Source organism: Lagenorhynchus albirostris, chromosome 11 (genome assembly GCF_949774975.1).
Source record: "Lagenorhynchus albirostris chromosome 11, mLagAlb1.1, whole genome shotgun sequence".
Classification (NCBI taxonomy): Eukaryota; Metazoa; Chordata; class Mammalia; order Artiodactyla; family Delphinidae; genus Lagenorhynchus; species Lagenorhynchus albirostris.
This window is the reverse complement of record NC_083105.1, coordinates 82,798,809-82,824,372: the sequence shown is the minus strand read 5'-3', so window position 1 is coordinate 82,824,372 and position 25,564 is coordinate 82,798,809. Positions and strand designations below refer to the sequence as shown.

The 25,564-nt window shown below is 37.7% G+C and overlaps 1 protein-coding gene across 1 annotated transcript in view; it reads right to left on the bottom strand.

The window, feature by feature from the left end:
• Positions 1 to 25,564, bottom strand: part of ITPR2 (inositol 1,4,5-trisphosphate receptor type 2) — a 527,197-nt gene that overhangs the window by 229,260 nt on the left and 272,373 nt on the right. The window contains exons 33-35 of the mRNA XM_060166697.1: positions 18,928 to 19,056; positions 17,591 to 17,711; positions 1,724 to 1,914 (exon numbers count right to left, since the gene is read on the bottom strand). Coding sequence (XP_060022680.1) covers positions 1,724 to 1,914; positions 17,591 to 17,711; positions 18,928 to 19,056 — 441 coding nt within the window. The remainder of the gene's footprint in view (positions 1 to 1,723; positions 1,915 to 17,590; positions 17,712 to 18,927; positions 19,057 to 25,564) is intronic.

The window sequence follows — 25,564 nt, the reverse complement described above, 5'->3', positions numbered from 1 at the left end:
TTTCCTCATTTATTTGGCCATTCTGCCACTTCCGGCTGCTCACAAAATGTTCTTTGTTTTTCCTATCACTATACTCTCTATTTCAGCAATACCAACCACTATCCTCACTCCAACTGTTATCTCCAAATATAGACTTACCTTCCAATACATCCAGTGGCCTATAAACCTAATTCACTGTATGTTCAATGATCACAGCCAACATCTTTTACCGGATCCTCTCCTTCCCTCTTACAATGAAGAGTCTATAACATCACCTAGTCTCCAATCATCAGTGCCTCTTAAACACCCCTCATGTCCCCTCTCTGTCTCCGTCCAAAAACCACCAGGTCTGTTCACCCTGCCTTCATTATTGTATATAACACCTACTTTTTCATTTCATTGATACCACCACCTGGCTGATATGTTTAGTAATTCTTATTAATCTGCCTTCCTCTAGTCTCTTCCTGATATTTCTATCCTGCAAACCAATAACTGCTTACTCATTTATAATGACATTTTCCTCAAAACATTTAATGACTTATAACCTTCAAGTTTTCAGACTGAGTCTAACTTGTTTTTTGGGTTTTTTTTCCCTTCGGCTTTGCCACGTGGCATGCAGGATCTTAGTTCCCCGACCAGGAATCAAACCTGCGCCCCTGTGGCCCCTGCAGTGGAAGCACGGAATCTTAACCACTGGACCACCAGGGAAGTCCCTAACTCGTCTTTATAATCACGTATAATGCTCATCTATCAAAACTCTGAACCTTCACCATTTAATCTACTCATTACCTCTTACAATACTTATTCCAGTTCATGTCTTGACCATTCTTCACGCCAAGAACTTTCCGCAAGCCATACCCCAGATCATCCCATGAAATCTTCCACTAATTATGTGAGAGGGAAGATATCTGTTATGGGCTGAATTGTGTCCCTCTCAAAACCCATATGATAAAGCCCTAACCCTGGTACTTCAATGTGACTATATTTGGAGTTAGGGCCTTTAAAGGGGTAATTCAGTTAAAACGAATTCATATGGATGGCCTCTAGTCCAAAATGCCCGGTGTCCTTATAAGAAGAGATTAGGGCACAGATGTGTATGTGCACAGAGGGAAGACCATATGAGGACACAGTGACAACCAGGCCATCTGCAAGCCAAGGAGAGAGGCCTCAGAAGAAAACAACCTGCTAACACCTTGATCTTGAATTTCTAGCTCCAGAACTGTGAGAAAATAAATTTCTGTTGGTTAAACCACCCAGTCTGTGGTATTTTGTGATGGCAGTCCAAGCAGACTAGTACAATGTCTCTCTTTACTCAGTGTCCCAGAATGTCCAGGCCAAAAACAGGAGTGGGATACTACGCAAATAAATTGGGAGTAAAGGTGCTCACACCATTCTCACCAAAGGAGTATAAAAGGATACTTAGAGATGAATTGAAGCAAGGCTGTGAATCTTTATTACATGAGTCTTTACAGTAAATTATTTTACCTAATGTATTGAAGTTATTAAGACCCATTACTCTACTATCAGAGCACATTAAATAATACATACTCACCAAAAACAACTCACCACAACTTCTACCTAGAAGCTATGCTTTTTAAAAGGGTGGTGTTCGTAGGACATTGTAAAGTAAAGCCTGGTCCCCAACTAGAATTTGATATTTTTAACCATATTTTATTTATGTGACTACATATATTAAAAATTATAATTTAGAAAATATTAATGCCATTTCATGCTCTTATTGTACCTGTAACTTTTCAATAATATTTCTATAATCCCAAGAAGGCCCTCCAAGAGCTTCCTTAAAGCGTGGTCCAGAGCGAGCTGATAGTCTCCAACCCATGGCTGCTCTCTGCACCATATTGGAATGACTCTTCATAAAAAGAGTATTAACTTGGCCGTCCAAATCCACTGGAATGGCAATTCCACGATTCTTTGCTGAAAAAGAAAGATTTAAAATATTTTCCTGTTTATTTGACTAAAGCTACTTGCATGCTATCAAAATAATTTTATAAAGATAGAACATATAAAAAAGAAAAAAATAAGATAAATAAATTCTGGGATGTAATGTAAAGCATATAGTTAGCCATAGTGTATTATATATTTGAAAGTTACTAAAAGAATAGATCTTAAATGTTCTCGTCACAAGAAAAAAATTGTAACTATGTGAGATGATGATTGTTAACTAAATTTATTGTAGTAATCATTTCACAATATATACATATATCAATGACAATATTATATGTCAATTATATCTCAATAAAATTGGGGGAAAAAGAAAATGTCAAACCTTCAAATTCTGTCAAATTATTTTATATAACTGCAAAAGTTTTTAACTTCAAAGTATCTCAATTCTTAAGACCAATTATTAAAGTGGGCTCATTAACGTTCAAGAATTTATGTGATTTCTTGATGGTTAATGTTTGAAACGCACTTTACAAAGCACCAATATGGCAAAACACTGTATACCAACCATGTAAATTTGTACCTTCCAAGATGCAAAGGAAAATTAAAAAGCAGACAGAAGACACATGATAAAATCCTGCCAGTCCATTTTATTACTATAATTCACGTGTATGTGTCTGTGCACAAACATGCACAAATGCACCAAACTGCATGTGGTAAAACATCTGAGAGAAGAAATAAAAAACTGACAAGTATAAAAAAATCTGCATTGGAAGACAGTACACAGTACACGTCCTTCTTTCTTCCCAGGATCCACTGAAATTTATATTTTAATACACTTATATCACAATACTGAAAAATAAGAGTGCTTGCCGTAAGGAAAACAGAAATGTTGAGGCATTTCTGCAAGCAGAATGAAGATGGGATTTGTCCATCAGAGAAAGAAGAAAGAAGAAATTGCTCTACAAGACATAAGAATTAGAACAGGTCTTCCTAGGTTCCCAGACACACACAAAGTGGTCACGGGGGATGGGAAAGTCATCTGGCAACTCAAGAAGGAATAGCATCTGAATATCTGGGAAGTGAAGGCCTTCATCCCTCTGACTAGCATAAACAGAGCAGCTGGCAGCAGAGGTTTTTACCCAGAGGATAAAGTTAAAGACATGCAGAAATGTTCTCTCAACAAACACGAATACCTGCCTGGAGAGCATGCCAAATGAAGGGGCTAAGAATTGACAGAGAAGCAGAACAGAGCTTGAAGAAACTGCAAAGTCCTCATCAAATAAGCAGTAGCACAGCCGGGAGAGAGAAGGCAGCTCAAAGAAGAAGAGAAAATATACAAAAGATCCCAAGCCCTGATGAAAGCCCTCCTTATTTTAACCCTTGTTAGTATTCCCAGCTTGCCTTCTGCTTCACACACACACACACACACACACACACACACTCCTGTGTATCATTTATTCAGCCCCTCACCCAGAACTCAGGGTAAGCCCTGTCATTTACATGAGAAAGCTAGTAGAGAAACAGAGCCTCAAAACTGCAGTGGAGTAATATTCCATTGTATGTATGTGCCACATCTTCTTTATCCATTCATCCGATGTTGGACGCTTAGGTTGTTTCCATCTCCGGGCTATTGTAAATAGAGCTGCAATGAACATTTTGGTACATGACTCTTTTTGAATTATGGTTTTCTCAGGGTATATGCCCAGTAGTGGGATTGCTGGATCATATGGTAGTTCTATTTGTAGTTTTTTAAGGAACCTCCATACTGTTCTCCATAGTGGCTGTACCAATTCACATTCCCACGAGCAGTGTAAGAGTGTTCCCTTTTCTCCACACCCTCTCCAGCATTTATTGTTTCTAGATTTTTTGATGATGGCCATTCTGACTGGTGTGAGATGATATCTCATTGTAGTTTTGATTTGCATTTCTCTAATGATTAATGATGTTGAGCATTCTTTCATGTGTTTGTTGGCAGTCTGTATATCTTCTTTGGAGAAATGTCTATTTAGGTCTTCTGCCCATTTTTGGATTGGGTTGTTTGTTTTTTTGATATTGAACTGCATGAGCTGCTTGTAAATTTTGGAGATTAATTCTTTGTCAGTTGCTTCATTTCCAAATATTTTCTCCCATTCTGAGGGTTGTCTTTTGGTCTTGTTTATGGTTCCCTTTGCTGTGCAAAAGCTTTGAAGTTTCATTAGGTCCCATTTGTTTATTTTTGTTTTTATTTCCATTTCTCTAGGAGGTGGGTCAAAAAGGATCTTGCTGTGATTTATAAAAAAATAAATAAATTTTTAAAATTCAAAAATGAATAAATAAAAAAATTACTTAATTAATTAATAATTTGAAAAAAGAACGAGGTTGGAAGACTGTCAAAACAGCACACAGATCACACACTCAAGCCCCGGAAGAGGGGGAAGTGCCTTAAGTCCCCCACTTCGGATGACATCTCCCTGCCTCACAAGTCTCAGTCCGACTGGGCTAGCTTTGGAAAGGGGACGGAGCTGGATCAGGAGCCGCTGCTGCCATATCTGGATCAAGTTCCAGTTTTGGTCTATCATCCAACACCTAGCCAGACTCGCCTAGCAACACAGCTGAGAGGAACAGAATAGGATAGCTCAAAAGAATAGGCCTCATACAGCATCAGCCTAAAGGAGTTTATGACCCTGGAAGAAATGGATCAGAAAAAAGGATCCGGAGGACTTCCCTGGTGGTGCACTGGCTAAAGACTCCACACTCCCAATGCAGGGGGCCCAGGTTCGTTCCCTGGTCATGGAACTAGATCCCACATGCATGCCGCAACTAAGAGTTTGCATGCCACAACTAAGAAGCCCACCAGCTGCAACTAAGACCCAGTGCAACCAAAAAAAAAGAAATCAATCAATAAAATAAAACAAATATTATTAAAAAAAAAACAAACTGCAGTGGAAGCCCACGCCAGTCATTATAGATCTTTATGACACACGGCCAAGAATCACAGGGAAAACCAAGAACATTAAGAATAACTAGCCCCAGTGAAAACAAATGATTTAGGGAAGCACAAAAAATATTTAAATAATTGTAATTATTGTCCTCAGAAAATGTGAGCATATGGTGCCTCCAAAACATTAGGAAAAAAAGAAAGAAAGAAATCTTGGAAATTAAAATATGATTGCGCAAATAAATGTTTCAAAATTGGCTGAAAAAGAAAAAAATAGGAATAAGGACCAAGCTGATAATCTGGGAAAGTTAAGGAATCTTGTAGAGCATAAAAGAGTCAAAGGGGGGACTTGCCTGGTGGTGCAGTGGTAAAGAGTCCGCCTGCAAATGCAGGGGACTGGGGTTCGAGCCCTGGTCTGGAAGGATCCCACATGCCACAGAGCAACTAAGTCCGCGTGCCACAGCTGCTGGGCCTGCGCTCTAGAGCTGGTGAGCCACAACTACTGAGCCCGTGCGCCACAACTACTGAAGTCCACGTGCCTAGAGCCCATGCTCCACAACAAAGAGAAGCCACCGCAATGAGAAGCCTACGCATAGCAATGAAGAGAAGATCCCACTCGCTGCAACTAGAGAAAGCCCATGCGCAGCAACGAGGACCCAACGCAGCCCAAAACTTAATTAATTAATTAATTTAAAAGAGTCAAAGGGAAAATAAAACAGAGAATATGAAATAGGGAGGGTCATCCAGGAAGTCAAATAACTAATAAATGTAAGCTCTAGAAAAAATATCAGAGACAATGAAAAGGAAGAAATGATTAAAAAAAGATAGAGGACAATTAGTCACCTTGAGCTGAAGAAAGATGTTAAGTCCTTAAACTGAGAAGGTCTACTGTGTGTGTTTAATAGTATTAAATAAGCATATTGGCCATATTCTAGTAAACATCTATAATGTTATTATGGATTGAATTGTGCCTCCCAAAAATGTATGTTGAGGTCCTAATCCCAAGGAAAACAACAGTGGGCAGTACTATTTCTGCCAGTGAAAATTCTCTGAAGCTCAGAGATACTTAAAAACTTCTCGAAAACAGATAATTTTAGCTACCAACACAAAAAGTTCCCAATTTAAACAAGGGCTCAAGCTGAAGCATTAAGGAAATAATAACAGCTCTAAGGCAACCCTAACGATCAATTGCACCACTGCCCAAATTTCCGTAGTGAATGTTTTCCTAATATTCATTATAAATTTCCCTTTCCAAAGCATACAATGTCTCTGTTTCTGTCCATCACTCACAGCAAAGCAACTGCACTCCTGTCCCATCTGAAGGACCGACAGCCTTGAAAAGTCCAGGCTGCACATATTTTAATAAATACTTAATCCTGCACCATGATCAAATCCCAGCGAGACTTTCATCCTTTTATGGCTGTTTCACTTATAAACTGGGTTTGCTCTAAACATTCAAAGTCAAACAGAAGACAATACTTCTTATATGTTATTTTTTAAGCAACAGAAAATAACGAAAATTGTAAAACTGAAAGTTGCTCAAAACTTATTACAACAAAGTTTTCGCTCATGTTTAAACAAAGTTGGGGGGGGGTAGACTTACCTCCCCTTTAGGAAACAGGTACGTTAGATACAACTAACCAACAAGTGAGCATTTGTTGCTATGAACGTCACTTACATGAAGACGTGCTCAAGGAGTATTCTAATGATATCAGTGGGAATGGAATCCGATGGTAGCACCTCTGTTATTCCTAGCAGTGCAGCCCTCCTATCAGTGTGGTCAGGGAAGTCTCACGCCCGCACCCCTACCTCATGCATCTATGAGCTGCTGCCACTATTCCACTATGGCCAGCAGCAGGGACAAACCAGAATGAGAAGACTCCACCATCCCAAAGTTTACTGAAAGGGTTTTTTTGGTCTCCCAAACTGTACCACTCTAGGTGGTATTTTCTAGTCTCTTGTCTTAGCACAGATTGCACGATATAAATTAACTGGCTAAAGTAAACCCTACTTTCTCATGCCCAAAGGTAAACTCTAGCCAAAGGCTAAATCACAATTTCTAGGCAATAAAAGAAAATTAACTATGCAACTGGGGAAAGGATTTGAGTTAAAATAAGTCAGCTGTGTAGATAATGACGAAACTTTTTCAAGCAATTGTAAAAATATTAATACCATTAAAGACATGGCCTGAAATAGATTCTCTGTACTGTCAAAATATTATAAAGATTAATTTGAAAGCAAAGTTGACAGTGTTGGGCTTCCCTGGTGGCGCAGTGGTTGAGAATCTGCCTGCTAATGCAGGGGACACGGGTTCGAGCCCTGGTCTGGGAGGATCCCACATGCCACGGAGCAACTAGACCCGTGAGCCACAACTACTGAGCCTGCGCATCTGGAGCCTGTGCTCCGCAGCAAGAGAGGCCACGATAGTGAGAGGCCCGTGCACCGCGATGAAGAGTGGCCCCCGCTTGCCACAACTAGAGAAAGCCCTCGCACAGAAACGAAGACCCAACACAGCTAAAAATAAAAAATAAAAATAAAAAAAAAGTTGACAGTGCTAATTTAGCTTTCTATATATTGTTTAAAAATTAAAGCAGAAGATTGTGACCAGGAAAAGAAAGGAATTAATTCATGATCTCACTTACAAGACCATTAATAACTAGAATAATATTTTTCAAATGCAACCAAAAATATGATTCAAACTTAGCTTCCTTTTATTTAGCTAGAAAAAATTCTGATATAAATAGTATATTGCAATGTGAACTAGGACGAATTCTTGGGGTTAATGGTTACCCCACCTCCCCACCCCCAATAAGGAAAAACTAATGAATTTACCAACAGTCAGTTATTCTTTGGGCACATAACTCCAATTTCTGTGTTTTAGTGGTCACATTAAAGTTTAAGATGTTTAAAAAATAAATGTTCCTAAGTTTCACTCCTAAGTTCGACTGAAGCTAAGATACTATCTTGTTAAGGGTATTTTGCCAGAGAATAAGCATATGGAGTTCTTTAAAAACTAATAAGAGAGAGGGTGGGTTGTTATTAATTCACCTTTCATAGAGCTCTGCGCAGCGACAGTTCTCTAAAATGCGCTATCTTTATTCACAGGTATTGTGATTATTGGGCTAACCAACTAATTAGGCTTACAAATCCTGAAAATTCTCTAGATAAGACAAGACTTTGCAGTGATTTTAAGATGTAATTGAAATCTATTGCTAATTATTATTCATTAAGTCTTGCATATTGTGTGGAATTTTTAAATTAGACAAAATTACTGGTGGTAACTGCCAGACCAAAAATCTCTGAGAACACACATACTGCAGTGGTAAGCACCATGGAAAAAAAATGCTTAGAGAGATAAACTGACAGGAAAAAAAGTGCTTAGAGAGATAAACTGACAGGTAGGGGAAAAGGCAACAGAAAGTGTGAGCAGTAACTATAACGCTTCATTTATTGTCAAGCTCTCCTGTACAGGTCCGCAAGAGCAAGGACAGCTGGTGCACAAGGAAGGTATAATGGGGTTCTGAATCATGTCAAAATATCCAGGATAAATCTGTACCGAAACACTAGTGTTCTTAAATACAAAGAACACTAAAAACACAAAATGTATCTTTCTTGTTTGGTACTCAAACTATACTTAATTAACCCCTAAATTGAATAAATAAAACAATTGTATTACAGGTGTTAAACAGGATGTGGAGAAAAGGGAATCCTTTTGCACTGTTGGTGGGCATATAAATCGGTGCAGCCACTATGAAAAACAACAGTATGGAGGTTTCTTAAAAATTAAAAATAGAACTACCATATAATTCTACTTCTGGGTATTTATCCAAAGAAAACGAAGGCACTAACCCCAAAAGATATACACACCCTCGTGTTCAGTGCAGCATTATTTACAATAGCCAAGATATGGAAACAACCTAAGTGTTCATCAATTAATGAATGGATAAAGAAGATATCTTTTATATATATATAAAACATATATACACACATACAATGGAATACTATTCAGCCATAAAAAAGAAGGAAATCTTGCCATTTGGAACAACATGGATGGATCTTGAGGTTATTATGCTAAATGAAATAAATCAGACAGAGAAAGACAAACATCACATGATTTCACTTATACATGGAATCTAAAAATCGAAACAAATGAACAAACAAATCAAAACAAAACTCATGGATACAGAGAACAGATCAGTGGTTATCAGAGGAGAAGGGGGTTAGGAAGTGGGTGAAAAGAGTGAAGGGGGTCGACTGCATGGTGACGGATAGAAACTATACTTATTGTGATGATCACTTTGTAGTGTATACAAATATCAAATTATTATGTTGCATACTTGAAACTAATATATTGTTCTATATCAATTTTACCTCAATAAAAAATATATATAATTCTATGGTTGTGCAAGAACTAGTATTGGCACACGTGACTAGTCATCTGGAAAAAATTAAGTTAATTCCATATCTTATACCTTACAACTAAATATATTCCAGATAACTCAAAATTGTAAACAGTCACACCAAAAACACAAACAGACAGAGAAACTAAAAACATGAAAATTCTCAATGGGAATTAAGAAACAGCATCTTATACTGATCAAGGCCACTCTGAAGATGAAAGAAAACCTAACATGCCTAAAAGAAAATAAATTTCTGGGCTTCCCTGGTGGTGCAGTGGTTAAGAATCCGCCTGCCAATGCAGGGGACACGGGTTTGAGCCCTGGTTTGGGAAGATCCCACATGCCGTGGAGCAACTAAGCCCGTGCGCCACAACTACTGAGCCTCTGCTCTACAGCCCGCAAGCCACAACTACTGAGCCCCCGTGCTACAACTACTGAAGCCCATGAGCCCTACAGCCCGTGCTCCACAACAAGAGAAGCCACTGCAACGAGAAGCCCATGCACCACAATGAAGAGTAGACCCTGCTCGCCGCAACTGGAGAAAGCCAGCGTGCAGCAACGAAGACCCAATGCAGCCAAAAATAAATGAATAAAATAAATGTTTATAAAAAAAAGAAAAGAAATTCCTGCATGCCAAAAAATATTGAAATGACAAATGAAAAATTGAGAAAAAATATTGGCTACTTATAGGCAAAGAGCTCATTTTCTTAAGAAATAAAGGGCTATCCAAACTATCGAGAAAAACAAAGCCTTCAGGAAAAGTGAGCAAAACACAAAAATACCAATGAATCAATCACAGAAAATGCCAATGAATCAATCATATGGAAAGGTTTTGTTTTCCCTCACTCATAAGAAGAGAAACACACGTTAAAACTATAACAATACTTTTATTTATAAGATTTGCAAATATGTAAGAATCTGATAACACAGCACATTATCAAGGAGAAAGATACTCTCCTACATTGCTTGTGGCGTATAAATTGAACAACCTCTACAGAGGGCAGTATCTGTCAAAATTAGAATACCCAGAAATTCTACCTTTAGGTGTTTACCTTATTCTTCCTCATGAGCAAAATGACTGGAAACAACATAAATAACAGTGGGGTTAAATAAATTAGAATATAGGCACACAATAGGATATCACGCAGCCAATGACAAGAATAGATATTCACTCATTTCTTTGTATTCACCCAGGTATTTTGTTCATACAATAAATATTCACTGAGTACCTACCATGCTCTAGGCACAGTGTCAGGCTCTAGAAATTTGTAACAGATAAGGTACTTAGTTTTATTCTGCTTTGTGATTTCTATACATGTTACATCTACCCTCAATGTACTAGAAATTCATTGAGGGCAGGAAATATGGTTTGACAGACTGCAGTTCCCTTACAACTAGAATAATGCCTTTCAGGTAATGATGGTTCATTATAAATAGTTCAATTAATAAATAAGTGAAAACCTTTATAAGATTTTGCCCTGTCTTCTGACTCATTCATATTTAATTTTTTTTAAGTAATAATGGAGGGACTTCCCTGGTGGTCCAGTGGTTAAGACTGTGCGCTTCCACTGCAGGGGGCATGGGTTCGATCCCTGGTTGGGGAACTAAGATCCCACATGCCATGCAGCGCAGCCATAAATTAATTAATTAATAATGGAGTTTTTATATTTCCATTATTACTTTAAAACCATAATTACAGGGATGTATTATGTCAAGCTCTTTATACAATCAGCCATAACATCTAGATAGATGAAAATAGACATGCTTGTTTTAATAAAGACTGAATTTCTCTTCTCAAAGAATTAATGATTTATACACATTCGAATTTGGGGGGGAAACAACTGGCTTGAAGATGGATGTTCATTATTCAAACCATTTGTAAAAGATATTTTACAGAATTTCCATGTGGAAAAAATGATTATGTTTCCAACAGAGTACCCAATATTAATCCCCCTAAATCATTTGAAGATTATGAAACACATGGAACAAAATTCTTTTTTAAGTGAAGTAACATGGGAGTAATCCTTGGATGCTTTTTCTTGAAGTACTTCTAACACGTGCTATTGTATTTTATATAAATGAATAAACTGAGGAACAGTAACTGACCAAGGGCATTAACATCTTGATCAATATTTCGTACCTTAAAGGTATGAAACAATGTTTACTTAAACCTATTTGTGATAGTAGAGCATCACAAATGCCTGCTAACATGTCAGTCTAGAAGGGGTTCACACCTGCCTGTGTGACCTAGCAAGCTGTCTAACCTTGCTAACTTCATGTTTGCATCTGTAAAATGGGGCTAAGAATTATGTCCACATCATAGGGTTTACCACAATGTCTATCACTAATAAATGCTCTCTACTCCCAGCCAGGTAAGTGCTAATTTAGTAAATACTTTTGCTGTTTTAACTACCTTTTGTGTCCAATGTACAAATATGGAAGAGAGTGAAATACTTTTGATGATAGATGAGTTGAACCAATGTACTTGAGAGTACTTTACAAACTGAAAACTGTTATATAAATGTCACTATAATAGATAATATAATAGCTATTTGTATGTATAGGAGTATGTTTACCAATTTGTAAATGCACTGAAAATTTGCTTTATAAAAACTAAGTATTCTCCCGACTTGTAATATTTTTCTTAAATATGTATATTCTTTGTTTTATAACTATAAATTCTTACATATTTGAATTATAATAATGTCCTTTTGTATTCTTAAAGAGTTGCTGAAACACGAAAATGACCTTGCACCTGAGTTATAAAATTTCAGACAGCTCCCTACCAGCAAGCCAGACTGCCATAGTTCTAGTTTATATGTCAGGGCTTCCTAAGATATGACTTCTGGGACAACCTGGAAGAGCATAACTTCACACTCAGAGGAACCTGGATTTCAAATCCAACTCAACTACTTGTTAATCGGGCAAGTTATTTAACCTTTCTATTCCTAAATTTCACTCTCTGCGAAATATCTAGCTCATGAATTATTGTCAGTCAACAATATTCATAAACTGGCTTCATCAGAAGTAGTGATCAGTAGTGATCAGTGAATAAAGCAAAGTCCCTGCTTTCATAGTTTATGCTCTAAAGGGAGAAGCTGACAACAAAGAAGCAAACAAACAAGGTGCTTTCAAATAGTGCTAAGACAGTAAGATAGGATGGGGGGAGCTGCAACACTTCACTGAGCACTGAACTTTTGAACACGTGACCATCTGGGAGATAAGGATCCAAATAGTGGGAACAGCACACGCAAATGCCCTACGATGAGAAAAAGGCTTGTAGATGAGAGACAGAATGAAGGCCAGTGTGGGTGAAGCGAGGGTAGGGAAATGGGGGAAAGGAGTAGTAGATGAAGCTCAGATGATGAAGGGCTTTCTAAGTCATGATAAGGTATAGGAATCTTCAGTGAAACGGAGAGTTTTACATACGTGAAAGATATGGTTTGATTTACATTTTAAGATCACTCTAATTATTGTGTAGGGAATGGATTGTAGTGAGACTGGGGAGGTGGGGAGTTCAGCAAGGAGACTCTTCTGTAATCCATGTCAGATTATGGTGTATTTGGACAAGGGTGCCCCACAAGAGAACACAAAAAACGGTGTATTTTAGAAGTGGAACCAATAGAACTTGCTATTGTATTTAATGCAAGTGAACAAAAGGGAAGAATCATATGTGACTCCCAAGGTTTTAAGATTATTAACTGTAAAATAGTTATTCTTTACAATGGGACAAAAATCTGCCTCTTGCAGCTACCATATGTTAATTATAATCCTATTCCTGGGAACCTGTAAAAGAAGTCCATTCACACCTTGAAATGTTGGAAAATAATTATGTTCCCCCTAGGATTTCTTTTCTTTGTCTAAATATTTCAAATGTTTTCAATCACTACACAAATAAGATGGGTTTAGATCCCTTTACTACTATGGGTGCTCACTTCTGAACGTCTCTCATTTTGGTTATGTGTTTTTCCATAAAAAGCATCCACCAACAAATAAAAAAAGATGTGGCCTACCCATTGCATAGCAGAATTTGCTTTCCACCTTTTTTATCCTAGACAATAGCTTTTATTAATGTCTTTTTGACAGATACTTCATAGTCATTGCCCCTCAAAATCTAGTAGATTAATACCTATGATGACGTAAGCTAGGATACAGTAAAGACCGTAAGAAAAGTATAAACGGCCAAATGAGGGTGAGTTCAGATCTGGACCTGAGAGTCAGAAATGGCTTTTATGGAGGAATTTGGACAAAGAATTTTTTTGAGTAATGGAAAAGATGCTGAGAGATGGCAATGGTGGAAACTGGAGAAAGAAAGTTATAGTGTGAGCAATGCCTGGGGCATAATAGTTCAGTTTGCTGGGTGGGGATGAGAAGCAGTGAGCAAGGTCAAAAGAGGAGGTAGGGCTGTGGAGGCCACAAACATTGCAACGAGGAATCCATCCTTAGTTTGTTAGACAAAGGTATGCTGCTGAAGGCTGAGGACTTTGTTGTTGATGTTTTTAAACCAACAGAGAGAATTTCACTTCAAGAAGATTATTCTGGTAGCAGATTTAAGTGAAGAAAGACAGAAGGAAAGTACATTGAATGCTTACAGTGGTCCAAAAAGGAAGCAAAGTGGGGTCAAACTAGGCCATTATGGAGGAGAAGGTGGGGGAAGTACAAATGCGGGGGATAGCGGGAATGGAATCTCCACAGCTTCCTAACTTGTTCAGGTGGAAACAGCAAACAAGGAAGCGGAAGAAAACAGGCTTGCCATTTGCAGCAACATGGGCGGACCTAGAGATTATCATACTAAGTGAAGTAAGTCAGACAGGGAAAGACAAATATCATTTGATATCACTTATATGTGGAATCTAAAATATGATACAAATGAACTTATTTACAAAACAGAAACAGACTCACAGACAGAGAAAACAAACTTATGTTTAGCAAAGGGGAAAGGGGTAACAGGGATAAATTAGGAATTTGGGATTAACAGACACACAGTACTATATATAAAATAGATAACCAACAAGATCCTACTATATAGCACAGGGAACTATATTCAACATCCTATAATAAACCAGAATGGAAAAGAATATGAAAAAGAATATGTATATTTATGTATAGCTGAATCACTTTGTTATATACCTGAAACATTGTAAATCAACTATACTTCAATTAAAAAAAATGTTCACAAAGATAAAACAGATTTTATACCAATACATCACTCTTCCAAACCTACCCTGATTGTAGACTTAGATATAATTATTTTTTAGACTTCCTATCACATATGTCTTTCAGCATACAAAGAGACTAAAATTTCCTGTTAAATCATAAACAGTCGAGGAACTGGTAGAAAATGGAATGAAAGAATCTTTAGCCTGATCCAGTTTCAGTGACTGTTTTAAACCCCCAAAGCTCTGCCATCCTGCTCTGCAAGAGCTGATGTGAGTACACAGGGAACACCACTGAAGCAGCAACTTGCAACTCGGAAGGAAAGCACAGCATGGAATCTCACCTGTGGCTCAAAGCTCTTCGCCTCTCGATTTGTAAGTGGTGTGAACAGCATGCCCTCTGTGCCCCGGGTAGGGCCAACTGGTGTCTTCCCTCAATGCATTTACTAAGTACTGAGGGAGCAAGAGCAGAAGGAAGAAAGAGGAGAAAAAAAGGGGAGGAGAGGGGCTTCTCTGTTGGCGCAGTGGTTGAGAGTCCGCCTAACGATGCAGAGGACACGGGTTCCTGCCCCGGTCCGGGAAGATCCCACATGCCGCGGAGCGGCTGGGCCCGTGAGCCATGGTCGCTGAGCCTGCGCGTCCGGAACCTGTGCTCCGCAACGGGAGAGGCCACAACAGTGAGAGGCCCACGTACCGCAAAAAAAAAAAAAAAAAAAGAAAAGAAAAAAAAAGGGGAGGAGGAAGAGGGGGGACTGCCTTAAAATGTAAAATATAGAAATATACTTGGCAGCAAACACAATGTATTCCTATGTAAAGTAAATAGCATCATCACATTTCTTTGCCTTTCCTTCAGATTATAGTTTTTGATGGTTAGTATATTTCCCAGCTGATTTGGTCCAAATGAAGATGCTTTTAATACTGTTTTATCATAACTTGAAAACTATATTATTAAGAACTCAGAAGTTAAAGGAAAGCAAGAACAACAGAACCAGACTGACTTATAATTCCACCAGCCAGAGATACCATGTTATTTCTTTATTGATATCCTGCCGGACATTTTGCTATGTGCAACTTTTTTTTTTTTTTTTTTGCGGTACGCGGGGCCTCTCACTGTTGTGGCCTATCCCGTTGCAGAGCACAGGCTCTGGACGCGCAGGCTCAGCGGCCATGGCTCACAGGCCCAGCCGCTCTGCGGCATGTGGGATCTTCCCGGACCGGGGCACGAACCCGCGTCCCCTGCATCGGCAGGCGGACCCTCAACCACTGCGCCACCAGGGAAGCCCTATGAGCAACTTTTTAAAATAAAATTTAGCTTCTCTTCTGTGTCCTTCTTTATTTTATGGCAACGCATATGGTGGCCTCTTCCTTTACCTCTTCCCTCCCCTTCCTAAACTATTCTGTCCTTAAACCTGGAGGAAGAGCAGAGCAAAGTCAAATGTCAGCACTGGACAAGGAGTGCTAGGGGCCGAGGTGGTCCAGAGCACTCGAGCCCAGAAAGGAGTGGAAGGCATGTGCACAGGAGGCTGCCAGGAGTGGAGAATTAGACTTGAGTCGGGTGAGGAGGGCGTCCACGGCAGGGGACAGCCTGGCGCCACGTCAAAAGTGATAAGGGTATTCATGCAAACGAGTGACCCAGCACAGAGCCAGAGGCCACCCGGGAAGAGAGGCTGTCCCTCAGAGCAGCAGGGTGACGTGGACCAGTGGGAACTGCAGGAAGGTGGCAAAGGCCAAGCTGCCAGAGGATGCATCTTTGTGGGGCGTGGCCCTACCTGGGGTGCCTAAGCCCGAGTGGGCCGTGACGAGGGGAGGGTATGGGCAAAGGAGGGGTCTCGGATGTAAAGCATTAAAATTATAATTTTGAGGAGAACTGGCATCTTTACAAGTTGAATTTTGAAATCCAGAAATAGTATAACTCTCCATTTATTAAAATCTTTCATATCCCTCAAAATAGCAATATAATTTTATTCTCTTATGTTTCTTAAGTTTTCTCTTAAGTAATTACTATTTCTATTGCTGTTGTGACATATCTTTCTCACATTTTTTCTCCCTTTTGGATATATAGAAAATCTACCAAGTTTAATACTTATTTATAATTAATCACCTAGATGAACTCTATTAATCTCTTAGTTTTAATAATTTTCAATTGATCCTCTTGGGTTATAACTGCTTTTGAATGTACTCAAATTAAAATTGAGCCATCATTAAATTTTGTTAATATTAAGTTACTTAAACCAAATTGCAGATGGGGAGAAAAGACTAAAAATATTTTACGTGGTCATTAATTAGTTAAACTATTTATTCATTTATCAAATATTTACTGAGCACATACCATAACCCTGGCCAAGTTACCTAATCTAGATAATTCTGTTTCCTCAACTGTAAAATGTAAATAATCAACCAGCCTACCTAAGGATTAAATGAGATAATACGTGTGAATTGCTTAGCATTGCAAATGGTGTGCACAGACAAATGTCAGCAGTGATGATGACCACGATAATGAAACACACTATAAGCTGCCCTTCCCAATGCCTGCAGAACCACCTGTAGTTGAGAGAATGATCCAGCTCTTCTGTTTGTTTTTTGAAGTCCAGCCCAGTCCATATTTCTTTTCCCTCCTCCTTTCTGACAGCCCTAATTAACTTTATTTAAAAAAAAGAGGACTCTATGAGAAATTCTTCCTACAATGTACTAACCTTCCCTTAGCTGTTATCCCCTTGCATTCCATTTTATTTGGAATTTCTGAAGCCTTGTATGCATAACAGAGCCTCAATGAATACTGATGAATTTCACACAAAATTAGAAAACTAAAAACCCCTCAGAAAGTCCTCCTGCCACATGAAGATGTTAATAAATCAGGCTACTTAACAGACAAGACAATTCCATAATGAAATCTGAGATAACAATTAAACTAAACTCACTTGTGTAATATCTTACTGAGCTATAGTAAAGCACCATATACAATATTAAATTTAAGGTTAGAAATATAATAATTTAAAAATAAATAAATATATTTTAAAATATTTAAAAAGAAGAAATATAACAATTATATTCCCCTCTCAAAAAGGATGCAATTTCAGAGTCATTTGCTGATCACTGCTCTTCAGCTTCACAGAAACCACACCTGCTCTCTTTTTAAGTTGAAAACTGGAAAGCTACGTGTATTGCCTATTAGCCAAAAGCCTGATTTCTTTCACAAAATGTGAAAATAAGTAAAATCCGACACTCTGACTTACCCACTTCAGCCAAAGTTCTGATACAGGACTCCACCGAGGCTTTCTGAGCTGGATTTGGCCAGGTGCAATTGTAAATTCTGAAGGCAGACTGAAGCAGCTGAATAAAAACTGGCTGATGTGTCTGAGAACAGAAAGAAAAGAGGCAAACAGGTCACTAAACCGTTAACACTCCTGATGCAGTATCTATGCATTATCAAAAAAGGCCCACCAAAACAAAATACTGTCGTGCCCTTTAAGTTTCAGTGCCACTTAATGAACATCTCATTCAACAAATATTTATTTTGTACCCATCTCATGAGAGGCACCACACCAGACACTATAGAAAACTGATTATTTTAACTATATTCTTAATCAGGAAAATATGGCATTTCTTGAAGCCAATGACATGGATTTAAGTATATTTTTACAATCTCTGATTTATTTCCAAGTATAAACAGAGCAGGCATTTGGGGTTTGTTTGTTTCACTGCTTGTATGTTTTTGTTTCCTATGATCAGCAAGTAGAGGAGACAACAATTTTGATCTACAAAAACAATTTTACATGATTCTAATAGTTCATTCAAAAGTTTTCCCTAAAAAAAGTATAACTGAAATAATACTTTTATAAGAGCAATACACAATCACTGTAGAATATTTGGCAACGAAAATCACCAATAATCCTAACATGGAGAGATAATCAGTATCAACATTTTTAAGATAATTACTTCCTGAGTTTTCTTATGTATATATGCACATATATTCTTTACACGCACAAACCTGGATGACACTATGATGCAATTTTGTGGCCTGTTTCACTTTACATTGCTTCATGATCATTTTCCTTAGGCATCAATATTTCTTTTAAAACATGATTTTTAATTGCTATATAGTAAGCCATCTACAGATATACCATAATTTATTTAGCTATTCCCCTGTTTGTGGACATTTAAGGTTGATGTCAATTTTTAAGTATTATAAACACTTCAATGAAAATCTTAGTATATAAATTCGTGCGAATTCTTTCGGGATTTACTAAACTGGAATTATTGAGTCAAAATGTCTATCCATTTAAAGAATCATTACCAGTTATTTTGACACTTGGCAGTCAATCTACAGATGTGAAAGTTCCTCTTTTGCTTAGAGGGAGAGCAAAAATAATTCAGTTTGAAGATGGAGCCTCTTTATTTAAAATAAAGCTTGGGAAACTCAGAAAGCGGCATAATAGTAAATAATAGGAAAGAAGAGTGATCTTGAGAAGTGTAGGAAAGGACTTCCAGGCGTATTGAAGTTTTCTACACTCAAATAAGGTACAGAAATTCTGTGTGACAGACTCCTTTTGTACTTGTTTGTTTATATTACCTGCAGGCTGGTACTGTTGTCTGAAAAGGGAGAATTAAAAAAGCCGCTCACAACGTTCATGATTGACTCAGTAACACACTTCTCCAAAAAGGTGTCTGCGTGTTTCCTGTCTGTAGTTGTGTTGCAAACCTGGAGAGAAAAACAAAACAACTCAATGTGTTCTATCTCATCTTTGAATTATAAGTCAATACTGGAACCTTCTAAAAATTGTCATGAAATGGTTGTTTATAACATTTCTTCTGCTTTTGAAAGTTGCTTTGAATAAAAACATTTCTGGGACTTCCCTGGTGGTCCAGTGGTAAAGAATCCGACTTCCAATGCAGGGGAGATGGGTTTGATCCCTGGTCGGGGAACTAAGATCCCACATGCCATGGGGCAACTAAGCCCGCGTGCTGCAGCTACTGAGCCCACGTGCTCTGGAGCCCGCATGCCACAACCAGAGAAGAGAAAACCTGCATGCCACAACTAGAGAGAAGCCTGTGCACCAAAATGAAGAGCCCCGTACCGCAATGAAAGATCTCGCATACCACAACTAAGACCCAATGCAGCCAATAAATAACTAAATAAATATACTTTAAAAAAAATTTCTGCCTGAAATCCATTCAAAGTTTATCATTCTGTAGTAGTTTCACCTTTAAGTTTGGTTGCCATTTCATCCTTGGGCCAGAATTCTTTCACAGATCCCAGCCCCTTCTTCCAGATCTGCTTCTCCCTCCTCCTGCACACAACCTTCTCCCTCCATCCTCAAGCCTAGCTTTGCTGGAAAACACTTTTCCACTTGATGTGAGGAAATCAAAGAGGAAACAGTCATTATAAGTACAAGAAAGTGGTGAAGGTGATTAATGGTGGCTCATATCTCTCTATACATTTTCACCTCTAATACCTGGCTCAGATTAGAGAATGCAAACAGAAAATATTTGGAGAGGAAACCAGAAAGATAAGAAAAGGTCGGGCTTCCCTGGTAGCGCAGTGGTTGAGATTCCGCCTGCCGATGCAGGGTACACGGGTTCGTGCCCCGGTCCGGGAAGATCCCACATGCCGCGGGGCGGCTAGGCCCGTGAGCCATGGCCGCTGAGCCTGCACGTCCAGAGCCTGTGCTCCGCAACGGGAGAGGCCACAACAGTGAGAGGCCCGCATACCGCAAAAAAAAAATAATAATAAAAAATAAATAAAATAAAAGGTCAAACTTGCCAACAATTTTGACTGTTCATCCCCAGATTATCTGGGAAGCATGGAGGGTGTGTTCGTGCCTTCTTCTCAGAGTTGGCTAAGCAAGAAGACAGGACACTAGAGCAAAGGGAACATCAGCAAAGAACATGGGCTCTGACCTTTATGTGGGATTAAATGAGGCTGTAATTGGTCATTCTGCTAAACAAACTGTATATTTCCAAACATGTCAGGGTTGACAAATTGCAAAAGCTAAGATACACGATTAAAAACGAATGAAAAAAAGTTGGGTGGTGAAAAACAAAGAGCATGGAGATAAAAAAAGAAGTGAGTGGGGGAGAACATAGGGTGCGAGGAAGGACTCAAGAACTGGGCAGAGGAAGAATGTTTAAATATCCACGAGATTACAGTGAGTCAGTATGGTGGCCAGATGTTCCAGATGTTCTTAGACAATTCGAATTTTTATGTAAGTTTTTTATTCTTTTCAATAGGTGATTAATCAAGAGTAAGGAAACGTAATTTAATCTGATATTCCTTTAAAACCCTGCACACAAATAAATTCACCAAAAACTCCCTCCTCAAACCACGTGTCCCAATGTTTCAGTCTGGAAAATTAACAGTGTTTGCTGAATGGAGAGAGAAGAAAGAGCACAGGGTCTGTTCTGCTTCTAAGTCGCTTCCTGTCGGGGGCAGCTCACTTTTTCCCCATCTATTAAATGACACCTACCTGACAGGGGTGTCATCAGAACTAAAAGGTTTTTAGTGTGTCTAATCCCATAGTTACTGTAGAAAATGATGCAATTAAAGAAAATAAATTATGTCAAGTTATGTCATCTTTTAGTTATTGTTTCAGCACATAACATAATGCGTAGTAAATACAAAAGTTCAATAAATGTTTGTGAAAAGAATGAACCAATTAATTTTTTTTTAATGAAAGAATAAGAGAGAATAAGAAAGGACTCATTTTATCTTAGTTTAACTAAGGGTTAGACTCTATTTGTAGAATATCAAACCTCAGGTTAAAATTTAATGTGGTCCCAGATCTAATACAAAATTGATTTTCCCATGATGGGTATTAAGTAGGATTTATTTCATTTAGTATCTTACAGCACTGGCTTTTATGGTGAATTTTTCTGATACATAGGATAAAAATATATTAAAGTTGAGTAAGTAGTTGAACAATTCTACCATAACCAGCCCAGAGAAGCTTCTTCCTCATCCAGTGACATTTCACACAACTGAACGGGGCTTTCTGGAACTACTATAGAATCACACTACATTACCCGCAACTGATCATTTGCTAAAGAACCCCACAGATTTGCTTTAGTCAGTGGATTAATTAATAAAAGTTATCTATAATACTTCTAGATGAAGGCTTTCCTCAAAATCCTGGTCGTGGAAATTCTGGGCTTACACAACTGTGTGGAACCTATTCCTCAATTCATTTGTACAAGAAATTCAAATAATGTTCAAGATACTTTTTATGCCTCAGATGAATGACAACTTTTTCACCTTTAGAGCCTGTATCTTACACTGTAATATTATGGACAGGCAGGAGATAAGGAAGCCACTTTTTAAATTAAAGTCCTTAAAAATTTTTCAGGAAATAAGGAACCTAATTATTAGCAATATTTCTTTATCTTGTCTTTTATTTATTTTTACTGTTTCTTCCCAATAAAGATTAGAAATGGCTCAAATAAAATTACATCCTATTAAATTAATTTTTATGTGTAATACATATATTTTTAAAGTTTCTGTTTGCAGATATTATTCACATACCATTATTTCCTATCAAACATTCCCATGTACCATCATTATTTAAACACTTATTTCAAAACGTTATATTTATTCCATTACTCTAATGCACCATCATGCTTTAATCCATTTTTGGAATGAGTTTAGTTAGGTATACGTAGATAAAAAATACAAATCATTTTCTTATTTTCTTAGCTATTTCTTTCCTGCGAGTCTTATGTGATTCCCCCCCGCCCCCCAATTATTGTTATTATACAGGATTATGCAAAATTATTATTTTTACTTTCAGATTTTGGGGGTATATTTCACCAAAAGAGGAATCACCAGATGAGGTTATATAGACAGTTCTGTACTACTTGCTGGGCTCATCCTCTAAAACAATAAATTTACAATGATATCAACAACCTATCTGTGCATACACAGGATGTTCCTTCATTACCATCAACTAGCTCTAGCTTTCGGGCTCTGGTTAGGTTCAGCTGATGCGACGCACTGGCAGAAGATCACAGAGTGGAAGAGAAAGAAGTCAGGTACCTACTCTGCCTCTGCCTCTACCTGCATCCCAATCTCCATTCTCCTCGTTGGGCTTCAGCAGTGTCTGTGTCTCTGGGTATAGCTTCTGCTGGAGCCCTTCTGCAATGTCTCCAAGTTCTCTCTGGGCTCTGGTAACACTGGTGCCACCCTTGCCCCTTCAGGCCTGGGGTGGCAATAGCTTTGCATTGTTACCAATTCCTGGATGCTTCCCTGTCACTCCTGGTTCCTTTAACCCTTCCCACACCTCTTGGAGTGTGCCATCTGTTTGCTGCTAGAACTGTTATCTCTGTAAATTATAATGACTTTTGCCAGTTTAATGATACCTAAAAGTTATTTTATCTGGCATTTCTGACATTGCTAACAAGGCAGGGCATTTTTCACATAATAATTTCATGTCTATATTTTGTCACGTAGAGATGATTCAAACCCTCTAAGCCACTTTAAAATGAAACATGGATAATGACTGTATATTACATATCAGTAAACGTATTTTACATAATAAACTTTTCAGCAGTCATTTCACATGTATTTTCACATTCTGACTCTTTAGAATATTCCTTTCATTACATTTCATGGTGTAAAATAATTTTTAGCATTCAGGCACTGTTTTTTTCTATTTGGGTCATTTCCATTTGTTTAATATAAAGAAGGAAAAATCCCTTCCATGAAAGAAAAGAATATTCTGTACATTTTTGTTCTAGCTTTTTTTGGGAGTCCTTCTCCCATCTCCATCCACATGTTGACTCCTACTTAACTTTTAAAGCTATCTGAATTTGCTGCTGTAGGTGACCCGATTCATGCATTCTGATTAGTTTTTTTCCATACTGATATCCAATTGTCCTCCAAACATTGATTTAATAGTAATTTCTTGCCTCACTCTCAGGTTACTTGAATTTTATCTTATAGTGTATCACTAATCACTGTTTAAATCTCTCCTCATATCTCTGGTATGCTCCACGTATCATTATTTTTTAAGTATTTTAATTCAATTCTATAAGAATGAAATGATTTTCAATTTGTAATGTGTTTTACACTGGAAAAACAAGTCTACCTTCATTGTCCTTTCCAAGAAAAAAAATCACCTTTTGAAATATCTGTCCTTCTCTGCTTCCAGATGAATTTTACTACGCACCTATAAAATTTCATGGACTATCACTTAGGGACATAAATTGTTAAATTAAAACTATTAGACTAGGAGTTAGAACAGTGAACCAAACAAAACAAAGTCCCTACTCTACTGAAACTCTGATTCTAATCAAAAGAGACACACAATATACAAATTAACAAACATATAAGTGGTAAAAATAGAGCAAATAAATAGACTTTCAGAAAAATAAAAAGCAAGTAGTGAAGGCAATACAGCAGGAGGAGTAGGTACAGAGAAGGATTACTATTTTATCTAAATTGCTTGGAGAACTTCTCTGTATAAGGTAACATTTTAACAAAGAACCAAAGGAAGTGAAGAAATAGCCATGGAGGTTTCTGGGGGAAGAGCAAGTAAAAATCTGTCTCCACCATTAGAATGTAAGTCCCTAGACACCAGGAGCTGCTCTGTCTTGGTCCCCACTGCACATGCAGTACCTTAGCACATAGTACGTATTTAAAATTATTGGTTGAACAAATAAACATTAAGTGTAATTTCTAGATATAATTATTTCTGAGATTTCTCCCCTTGTATATATGATGTCCCTTCTCTCTCCTGCTCTAAAAGTGACTGTTACTCTTCCAAAGATGACAGATTGGGTTAAATAAGTTATCATACATACACTGGAGCAGCCCTGTCCAAGAGGACTTTCGGCAATGATGGAAATCTTCTATCTGGGTTGTCCAAGATAGTAATCACTAGACATGTGCTTATTCAGCACTTGAAATGGTTTTTTTAATTTTATTTTATCTAATTAAATTTAAATGTGGCAAGTTGCTACCCTACTGGATAGGGCAGCTCTCGCCAGTAATATACTTTTGATCATACAGACCACGGAATACAAATCTTAAAAATCATTTTTTTATTCCTCATAGGCAGTAAAAATGTTCTTATAAATATCTGAGGTGATATCTCATATTTATTTTAATTTGCATTCCTTTATTTATGAGGCCAAAACTTTTCCAAACATTCGCTTTTAATATCTCCTTTTTATGTGAGTCATCTGTGCCTACACTTTCTTAGAATTTTAAATTCATTTTTTAAAAGGTAATATATATTGATGTTAAGAAAAATATTAACTGTAGGAACCCTGTAAAAAATAGAAAAATACAAAATGGAAAACAAAAATTATCCATAATCTCAAAATCCAAACAAAACCATGGTTAACATCTTGGAATCTTTTCTTCTAATCTTTTTGCTCCTATATATTTTACATAATAGAAATAATTCTGGATAAGCAGTTTTTTTATTCCCCTTTTAATACTCATCACTCAATCATTAGCACTTCTCATATCATTAAAAATCTTCAGGGTTTCCCTGGTGGCACAGTGGTTGAGAGTCCGCCTGCCGATGCAGGGGACACGGGTTTGTGCCCCAGTCTGGGAAGATCCCACGTGCCGCGGAGCGGCTGGGCCCGTGAGCCATGGCCGCTGAGCCTGCGCGTCCAGAGCCTGTGCTCCGCGACGGGAGAGGCCACAGCAGTGAGGGGCCCGCGTACAGCAAAAAAAAAAAAAAAAAACTTCAAAAAATTATCAGTGATACTATAACTTAAATCTTTTAGATATATCATAATTTGTTGAACCATTTCTCTATTATTAAATATGGAAACTATTTCCTACTGTATTTTATTATAAAAGTATGTTGAACTTCCTTGCCCATAAATCCTTGATATCATTTCTAATTATTTCCTAAGGACAGATTCTTGGAAGGTAAATTACTTGACACATTAAAAAGGTATGAAGGCTTTTTTTAATGTACTACCAAAATGCTTTTCAAAAAGAGCATAAATTTACTCTCATCAGCAAGGTATGTGAACCAACATTTAATATTACCGTTTTACTTTTATCTTTTTAGTCTTAAACTTTGACAGTTAGAAATTAGATCTTATTTTCCTTTTTATTTTCTTAAAATTATTAACAGTTGACTATTTTCTCAGGGATTTACTTGTATGTCCTCCTCTATAAACCATGAATGCCTGAATTTGGCTCATTTTATCATTAGATTGTTATAGTGCTTTTCTTATCTATCTATCTATTT